Genomic DNA, 9,888 nt, shown 5'->3' with positions numbered 1-9,888 from the left:
AAAGCTGCAGAAAAGTCCAGACCTAATTCAAGACCAGACTTCATCACTCCACACTCAGTTCAGTTCAGTTCAGTCGCTCAGTCGTGTCCGACTCTTTGCGACCCCATGAATCGCAGCATGCCAGGCCTCCCTGTCCATCACCAACTCCCAGAGTTTACTCAAACTCATGCCCATTGAGTCGGTGATGCCATCCAACCATCTCATCCTCTGTCATCCCCTTCTCCTCCTGCCCCCAATCTCTCCCAGCATCAGGGTCTTTTCCAATGAGTCAGCTCTTTGCATCAGGTGGCCAAAGTATTGGAGTTTCAGCTTCAGCATCAGTCCTTCCAATGAACACTCAGGACTGATTTCCTTTAGGATGAACTGGTTGGATCTCCTTGCAGTCCAAGGGACTCTCAAGAGTCTTCTCCAACACTACAGTTCAAAAGCATCAATTTTTCAGTACTCAGCTTTCTTTGCAGTCCAACTCTCACATCCATTCACTCCACACTAGCAGCCTGCAAAAAGAAAGTACATGTCCTTTTCTGGAAGTAAATTTTATTTACTTCAGTCTCTATAGTTGTCGTATATAAAATATCTAGCATACTTGTCATTAAAAAATGACAAAATGCACAATTACATCAAAAATTAGTCAATAGATAGATGGGCCAGCAGTTGATATTGTCAGACATGAACTTTAAAATAACTATGATACAAAATCCAAAGAAACCAGATAGACAACATAAAAACAGTTTTAAGCTTTTCATCATTTTTTGCTTACTGTTTTTCTTCCCTTTAACTTAGGTTGGCTTCTTTATTTTGTATATTTGAAGATTTTAAAAAGCAAACATTTCTAACAAGCCAAGGAAAATTATGTATGCTAGACCTAAATTATCTAACTGTGATGTTGGAGAAGACTCTTGAGAGTCCCTTGGACTTCAAGGAGATCCAACCAGTCTATCCTAAAGGAAATCAGTCCTGAATATTCATTAGAAGGACTGATGCTGAAGCTGAAACTCCAATATTTTGGCCACCTGATGCAAAGAACTAACTCACTGGAAAAGACCCTGATGCTGGAAAAGATTGAAGGTGGGAGGAGAAGGGGACGACAGAGAATGAGATGGTTGGATGGCATCACCGACTCAATGGACTTGAGTTTGAGTAAGCTCCAGGAGTTGGTGATGGACAGGGAAGTCTGGCGTGCTGCAGTCCATGGGGTCACAAAGAGTCGGACACGACTGAGCGACTGAACTGAACTGAAGTGACAAGTTATAAATGTTTACAAGTTTCAGAGTAAAAATATTTAGACAATAATGCCTCTATATTGAGCTCTATAATGAGTTCCTGTAACAAAACAAGGACATGCCCAACCCCTACACTCCGTAGCCAACATTTACAAGGAATCGATGGCTTAGTTAACACATAAAGTAGCTCATAACTTTTATCAAAAACTCTTGTTAATTCTTTACATGATACACTGGCAGTCACCTTACCAGTAGTTATCATTCAAACCAACTCTTAAATACATAAGTGTATTATCATATACAAATACTTCCTCCTTTTCGTTAATGACTAACATGCAAAAAAAAAGTTTTCCACTTGATTTTATTTTTTAATCAAGGATAAGTTAAAGAACAAGATGGTCAACCTTTGTCCTGGTTTTCAGAGGAGAAAATCATGACTTAAGCAGTAGTTAAATTCACTGAGTATGCCAAGGATCAATTAACTGACACCATTACGTGAAGATCAAGCTTTACTTCATTAAACTCCAACTTACTGATGGTAATACTTCAAGTCTATGATTCTTGTGCCTTCCTTGCCTGAAGGCCTTTGGAAGTTTTAAAAGTACCAACCCCATGCTGATTAGTCAGATTTTTCTTTCAGAATTCATAAAGATAGGTTATATTTAACTTTACACATTTCTTTGCATCTACTATTCCTAAAAGAGATTTTGTTTTCTATGCATCCTAAGAAAAATCCTGATGAAAAGTATGACACAAACACATACCAAAAAATTAAAACCTCCTTAAGAGACCAGTGGAGAAGGCCATGGCAACCCACTCCAGTGTCCTTACCTGGAGAATCCCAGGGACGGAGGAACCTGGTGGGCTGCCGCCTATGGGGTTGCAGAGTCGGACACGACTGAAGCGACTTAGCAGCAGCAGCAGCAAGAGACCAAACTGGGACCTCTTGCCAGCCCAGAGGTTAAGACTCTGTGCTCCCAAGGCAGGGGCATGGGTTCAGTCCCTGGCCAGGGAACTAAGATCCTGCATGCTGCATGGCACAGCTGAAGAAATAAATATAAAGGGGAAGAAAAGAGACCAAACTAGCCTTATTTTTTTATGAATTACAATATAGAAGCAATTTCCCCAATAATTTGATAATTATAATTGGAAGGAAATAGGAAGAAAAACTTTAAATATCTCAAAAAATAAACTCTTGAAATAATTTACAAAATCAAAATAATTTCACCAGCCATTCCCAGACTTACTAGCACCATGAAATGTCTTTTATTATTCCATTTTGTTTCATGCCGTACATCAGACCTCTCCTCTCATTTGCCTTCACAAATGCAGCCCTGGCAGCCACTTGCTTAGAAAACACTTCCTCTCTGGCTGTAGATGGGGCTTCCCTGGAGGCTCCTAGTGGTAAAGAACCCTCCTGCCAATGCAGGAGGTGCTGGAGACACGGGTTCAACCCCTGGGTAGGGAGGATCCTGGAGGGGGGCATAACAACTCACTCCAGTATCCTTGTCTGGAAAAATCCCATGGACAGAGGAGTCTGGAGGGCTACAGTTCATGAGATCACAAAGAGTCGGACATGACTAGGTGACTTAGCACGTACGCTGGCTGTAGATACCCTCATTCTGATGGCTTCCATGGATGACCATCAGCATTCTCTCTACCAGAGAGAATGGGGAAGGTAACGGCCTCCAAACCATTTTCCCCTGTCTGTCCCCCTGGCTGCCACTTGATAAGAATATCATACACAGAATGCAGTGACATAAATTTTCCTTGGACATTATGAAACTGAAGCTTACGAAGGGAATGCCAGAGGTACTCTGAAATGACCCAGGAGTGGAATAGGGGAAAAGGAAGGAGAAGCTTACAGAGAGACAGAAACAGAGAGAACCAGACCACAGAGGAAAGAGAATGGTCAGTCTCATGAAAATCAGACCCCCAGGGGACTTCCCTGACAGTTCAGTGGTTAAGACTTTGCGTTCCCAATGCAGGAGTGCCCAGGATGGATCCCTGGCCCAGGAACTAGGTCCCGTATGCTGCAGCTAAGAGTTCATATGCAGCAACTAAAGATCTTGCGTGATGCAACTAAGACCTGGTAAATAAATAAATTTATTTACCTGGTACCCAAGTAAATAAAATATTTTAAAAAATCAGACCACCTAAGTATTCTGAAATCTAAACTACAGGATAACATATGCTTAGGAAAAGAGATGTTTACTTACATTTTTTTTTCATTTCCAGATGTTTACCTAGTGTCCATATTATTCATGAAAACTATAACCTAACATGCTTTTAAGGAAGGGCTTAGCTGAGTTATCAGCGGCCAAATATCAAAAACTTCCTCCTCCTCTCAACAGGCAACCTTCACCAGCATTTCATGTTTTATTCTATCCGGGGAAGAGAAGGGGAGGGTACCACCCAGGAGGGTCCACACGTCAACTAAAACAGCTCTGACTTCCACAGGCCCTGAGAGACAACTGCCCCACTGTCTCCACCTCACTCGTCTTGAGACCCATAAATTTTCCCCAGGGCTTGCTAAATAGTCTTCCTCAGCCTTCACTTCCCTTCCCCTCAGTGTATAACCCTACAACTACAATTGAAGGAAGATTCTTTCTTGGTTCCAGACTTTCCAAGGACAGAGAGAGTGGGGAGCAACAGAGAAAATCAGAGAACCCATGAGTGTAGCTGGCAATAGACTAATCCTGAGGACAGAGCCACAGACAGAATCTCCTCCAGCCATATCACTTCTTCAGTTAAGAGTCTGGCTCGAAGATCTCCCTGGTGGTACGACGGATGGGAATTCACCTGCCAAAGCAGGGGACATGGGTTTGATCTCTGGTATGGGAACAGCCCATGTGCCGCGGAGCAACTAAGTCCATGCGCCACAACTCCTACTAAGCCCAAGTGCCCTGGAGCCTGTGCTCCACAAGAGAAGCCCCTGCTTGTTGTAACTAGATAAAGCTCATGTACGGCAACGAAGACTCACACAACCAAAAATTAAAAAGAAAAAAGAACCTGGCTAAGTTGGTTGACACTCAGAGTGCTGAAGACAGACCTTATAAAATGAGGGGATTAAACCACGGTCCCCCACCAGCTGTAATATTTTAACATTCTAGAATGCTGTTCTTTCCATGTCCTATGGCTCGGAGTTTGTCATTTACTGTAGGGTTGCCAAATTCAACAAATAAAAACACAGAACACTCGGTTAAATTAGACTTACAGGTAAATGATGATTATTTTTAGTGTAAGTATATCCCATGCAATATTTGGGATATACTTAGAAAATTCTTTATTGTTTATCTGAAAATTTGACTTGGAGTCCTACATTTTATCTGGAAACCATAACTTAGTGGATAAATCATAAAGAATCACTCATATAGGCCACCACTTACTGAGCACTGACCTGACTAGGACCTCAAATATGTAAGACTTATCTTATTTGATGCTAACAGTCTTATGAAGGAGGTAAATACAGAGACTTCTAGAAGTGAAGCCCTGAGCTGGAGAGCAGTGAATGCTAGGATAGAAGGCCAGGTCTGGATGACTACATGCAATTTACAGGCTATTATTTACAAATTATTGCAGTGTTGAAAATGCATCAGTTTTTGAATAATATGCCCAGAACTCTACTTGTCTTTGAGGAGGAAAATTTTGAATCCAGAGGTGAAAGAGAGCATTATTTTTCACTGCTTTTATCCGTACTGTTTGGATTTTTTTTTAAACAATGTACATGCATCACATACATAATTATTTTCATTTAAATAAAATTAACCCCCAAAGATTGTTACAATATACAACTTTGACAAATAGACCTCTATCAACCTTAGTACTTTTTCAATGGTAGTAGCAATACCTATTATTACAAATATGTTGACTTTACTTCTTTTTTGTTGGAGGTAGATTCCTGCTTCAGAGCACAGTTCTCAGTTGCTCGCAGACTGTTAACAAAGTCTCCCTCTGTCATTCAAGAACCCTTGCCAACCCGTGGCTGATTCATGTCGATGTATGGCAAAAACCACCACAATATTGCAAAGTAATTATCCTCCAATCAAAATTAATTAATTTTTTAAAAAAAGAACCCTAGCCGGTTGCATAAGGAGGAAATGCCCGTGGAGCCTGAGATGTAGGGTTTCCCAGGAGCTCCACTGTCTGTGTTTCTCCCTAAGGCAGTAAGCAGATCTTACTTGGAAGAATAACTTAGCCCAGGAGTGCACCAAGGCAAAGGCAGGAAGCCCCTCCCTGCAACCCAGACCCACTGGGCAGAGCCTTTGATCTTCCACTACTGACTCAAGGGGCTCCCATTAGTGGTATCAAATGTCAGATGTCCCATTCCCCCAGTCCTAATGGCCACGGTACCCAGTGGCTTCAGCTCTACATTTTTAAAGAGGAAAAGATATGTCCATGAAAAAGGAATGTTATAGTGACAAAGTTTTCTCCTAAGTGGACTTCAGTCCCTCATTGCTAGTTATCTCAGACATACATTTCTGTAGTTGGAGAAGAAATACTCACTTTTTTGAAAATTCTCTGCTTGCAACCCTTACCTCCTAATTGGTAAGGGTTGAATTGAATTGAACACTTCAACTGAAAAGAATTGAAGCCCCACTTCACTTCTTAAAAACCAGGTTGTCAAGATTGCGAGGGGCCATGGATAAAGGAAAATGAGCATGCTTCAGGGCACCTAGGTAGGTGTTCCTTGGAGCACGGTCTGTGATGTCTTTGCATCCGCAGCACACGATTAGCAGCCACTGCTCCTGCCTGCACAGGCGGGAGGCAGGCTTTCATTGCTCCAGGCGCTTGCAAACACCAGCCACAGAGGAGGCGCCACAAGAGAGCTGCCATCAGAGTTAATTGATAAAAATTAAATCCCATTAATAAAAAAGGGAATATTCAATGCCCACCAAAGTACCAAATGGCAAAATGACAGTGAGCTCTTCATGTGTATCAGAGTTTAGAATACAAAGTGTGCAGGGAAGAAAAAGGGAGAAAGTTAGTGCCTTCTCCAAGGACAATGAAAATTGTGTGAAAAGCAGAGATATATGGACCAGACTGCTCTCCATTAGCATCCAGGCCAGTCTCACAATGTCAGAAGTGCCATTCAGGTTACAGGAGACCTGGTTTCTCTCCCAGCTCTGCCATCGCCTCGCTGGGAGTACTGGGATTGAGAAGAGGAAAGGAACTCATAGTGCATTGGTCACTCGGTCGTGTCCGACTCTTTGTGACCCCGTGGACTGCAGCCCGCCAGGCTCCTCTGCCCATGGGATTTCCCAGGCAAGAATACTGGCGTGGGTTGCCATTTCCTTCTCCAGGGGATCTTCCTGACCCGGGGATGGAGCCTGGTTCTCTTGCACTGCAGGCAGATTCTTTACCATCTGAGCCATCAGGGGTATGTAAATTTGTGATTCTCCCAAGTCCAGTCCTCCTCATCCTACTTTATGGTTTTCATAGCAGTTGCCATCAGCCAGCATATTACATGTTCACTTGTCACCTGTCTGTCTCTCCAGGCACTGTTAAGCCCCAGCAGAATAAAGCTTTCTTTAGCTTTCTTCAGAATCCCAACTGCTAGCACACAGTGGTGGTGGTTTAGTCGCTAAGTTGTGTCCGACTCTTGCGATCCCATGGACGGTAGCCCGCCAGGCTCCTCTGTCCAAGGGCTTCTCCAGGCAGGAATACTGGAGTGGGTTGCCATTTCCTTCTCCAGAGGATCTTCCAACCCAGGGGTTGAACCTGGGTCTCCTGCATTGCAGGCAAATTCTTTACCGACTGAGCTATGAGGAAACCCACACAGTAGGTCATCATAAATGCATGCTGAATGAATGGACTCATCCTTTCACTCACTGAGCACTCATCAGGCACCTGGGGATTCCACTGATTGATTGGTATGCAACTGGTGAATAAACAGAATATGTTATCCTTATACAACCGAATATTTTTCATCCATCCACAACATGGATGAACTTAGAGAACATTATGCAAAGTGAAAGAAGCCAGATACGAAAAGCCAGATACTGTGTGCTCCATTTAAAATGAATGGTTCACTCAAGGCTGCTGCACTAGGTTGACCCAGAGGGATGGGATGGGGAAGGAGGTGGGAGGGGGGGGTTCAGGATGGGGAACACATGTACACCCATGGCTGATTCATGTCAGTGTATGGCAAAACCACTACAATATTGTAAAGTAATTAGCCTCCAATTAAAATAAATAAATTAAAAAAATAAAAATAAAATGAATGGTTCAGAATAAGCAAATTCATATAGGCACAATTAGTGGTTGCCAGGGGCTGGGCAGTTACGGGCTTGTGAGAATGGCAGGTGATAGCTGAAGATGATACAGGGTTTCTTTTTAAGCTGATGAAAATATTCTAAAATCGATTGTGGTAATAGTTTCATACATCTATGAACAGACTAAAGGTTATTGAATTTGCATTTTAAATGAATGAATTGTATAGTATGTGCATTAGGTATCAATAAAGCTATTATAAAAATACTAAAGTTGACCTCATCATCTCACCAAAATCCATACTCCTGCTTTTATTTGTACCTCACCTCCCATTAAATTGCCTTTTCCGGAAAAAAACATACTAATAGAAACACGTGTAAGAATGGCTGAGTCCCTTTGTTGTTCACCTGAAACTACCACAACATTATTAATTGGCTATACCCCAATACAAAATGTTTTGGAAGTTTAAAAAAATTTTTTAAATAAGGAATACTAATGACCACATAGTTCTTCAAACTATGCTTTTCTACTTATCATTTTTAAGGTGGTTTTAGTGTTTTAAAGTCTTTATTGAATTTGTTACAATATTGCTTCTGTTTTATGTTTTGGTTTTTTGACCATGAGGCATGTGGAATCTCAGCTCCCTGACCAGGGATCGAACTTGCATCCCCTGCATTGGAAGGCGCAGTCTTAACTACTGGGCCTCCAGGGAAGTCCACCTCCTATTTTTCTATCTCAATCCTCATGAATTATGAGGCAGGCTCACATGGGGTTCATTGCTTCAGATGAGTCCCTGCGCTCTCACCATCGGGGGCTGGACTAACCACTTCCATGGGAGGATAAAGTGTTCACACCTGTGTTTATTGTCACAGAAGGAAATGCACAATATGAGATGAAATGCTCTTGGAAATCCAGGGTTTCCTAGCCAGAGAAGGCATAATTTTAGCAAGCAGAAAGTTTACTTTGATTTTTAACCCACTTGGCAAGAAGTGGGGAACTGTTGTCAAATAGCCAGCTAAGTTTTTCAAAACCAGCAAAATAAAACTATCACATCTGTTATTTTTAAAAATGCAGAGTGATTCTTTTTTTTTTTAATCCAAAACTAGTTTATTGGGATGCTTTCCCATTCATCTTGATACAGGGAGATTTTAGTGCTGCTTCCGCCTGAAAGAGCATCCTTCTGTAAGCCCTGCTTTTCCTCCTGTGGGCTGGCCGAGGACAGCAGAGCAGCCAGCACACAAAACTACTGTTTGTGCATGGCTAAAGACGGCGGTGATTTTATAGCATCCTGGGCATTTTACATCCACGAAATAGGAACTGGGGCTCTGCACCAGACACTTCTTCTTGTGTTTCCTCTTCTCTTCATCTGGAGAGGGATGAAGAAGACCCTTTGTGAGAGGCATGTTCTCGTGAGGAAGTCGTCACTGCTGGAAAGGCAGTGATTCTTAAACTTAAACCCCTGCTAGACTTTCCTATTCTCTGACCTCTTCAGTCCCTCCACAATACTTTTAAATATCTACCCAGGTTCCAGACAATCTAGAGCAACAGCTTTGCATCACCCCTTTTCCTTACTCTCTGAGCACGATTTACAGACATGGGTTGACTTTGTCTCTCCCTAAGAGGACAAGAAGAGGGACCATCAGAGCCCCAAGCACCCTGAACTCCAAGAGAGGATCTCCTGGTCAAAACGCTAAAAGCAGCAGGCTTGCATCCTATTAAACAATGGCTCTGGGAGTCTCCTTGGAAAGGCAAAGAAAGGAAATGTTGTATAATAGAAACATAGATTTATAACGAGAGTATTCAGCCTTACTGACTTGCAGAAAGGCACAGTCTCTAGAATCAAAAGGAAAAAAGTTATTTTATTTTTCTCCTATTTTTGAAGGGAAAAAAAATAACTTATCTCCTTTTTCCAAAGGCATTGAAAGTAATTAAGCATAAAAACGTCCAGGAAACATCAGCTCTGAAAGATTCCCACTGCTCACATGGTAGGATCGAAACAACAGATCAGGTCACACCTGGGGCTGTGGAGTTCCAGAACACAGTGACTATGTCTTAGCACAAGCATCCTGAGGATCCACTGTGTGCTGGGCTCTGGGCTGGGCGCTGGAGACCCTGTGCACGCATGCTCAGTCACTTCAGCCATGTTCAACTTTTGGTGACCTCATGGAGTGTACCCACCAGGCTCCTCTGTCCATGGAATTCTCCCCACAAGAATACTGGAGTGGGTTGCCGTTTCCTCCCTCAGGGGATCTTCTCCACTCAGGGATTGAGCCTATGTCTCCTCTGTCTCCTGAACTGGCAGGCAGGTTCTTTACCACTGAACCACATGGAAAGCCCACTGGAGACCCCGCATGCTGAGAACTCTATCTGCCTCACTCACATTCATGCAAATGCTAAAGTGGTTCATGATGTATCTACGACATGGCATGAGAGCAGGGTTTCTCAGTCTCAC

The 9,888-nt window shown here is 42.7% G+C and overlaps 1 protein-coding gene across 1 annotated transcript; it reads right to left on the bottom strand.

The window, feature by feature from the left end:
* Positions 1–8,584: 8,584 nt before the first annotated feature.
* On the bottom strand, positions 8,585–8,845 carry LOC136158344 (small ribosomal subunit protein eS27-like). The gene has a single exon (XM_065920138.1). The coding sequence runs from the start codon at positions 8,837–8,839 to the stop codon at positions 8,585–8,587; it is 255 nt and encodes an 84-aa protein (XP_065776210.1). The 5' UTR covers positions 8,840–8,845.
* Positions 8,846–9,888: the final 1,043 nt, after the last annotated feature.

Source organism: Muntiacus reevesi, chromosome 2, assembly GCF_963930625.1.
Source record: "Muntiacus reevesi chromosome 2, mMunRee1.1, whole genome shotgun sequence".
Lineage (NCBI taxonomy): Eukaryota > Metazoa > Chordata > Mammalia > Artiodactyla > Cervidae > Muntiacus > Muntiacus reevesi.
The sequence above is the reverse complement of the archived record's forward strand: the minus strand, read 5'-3'. Positions and strand labels throughout refer to the sequence as shown.

Excerpts from the sequence above, each read along its gene's own strand:
- LOC136158344 (XM_065920138.1), bottom strand. The coding sequence starts at position 8,839 with ATGCCTCTCACAAAGGGTCTTCTTCATCCCTCTCCAGATGAAGAGAAG.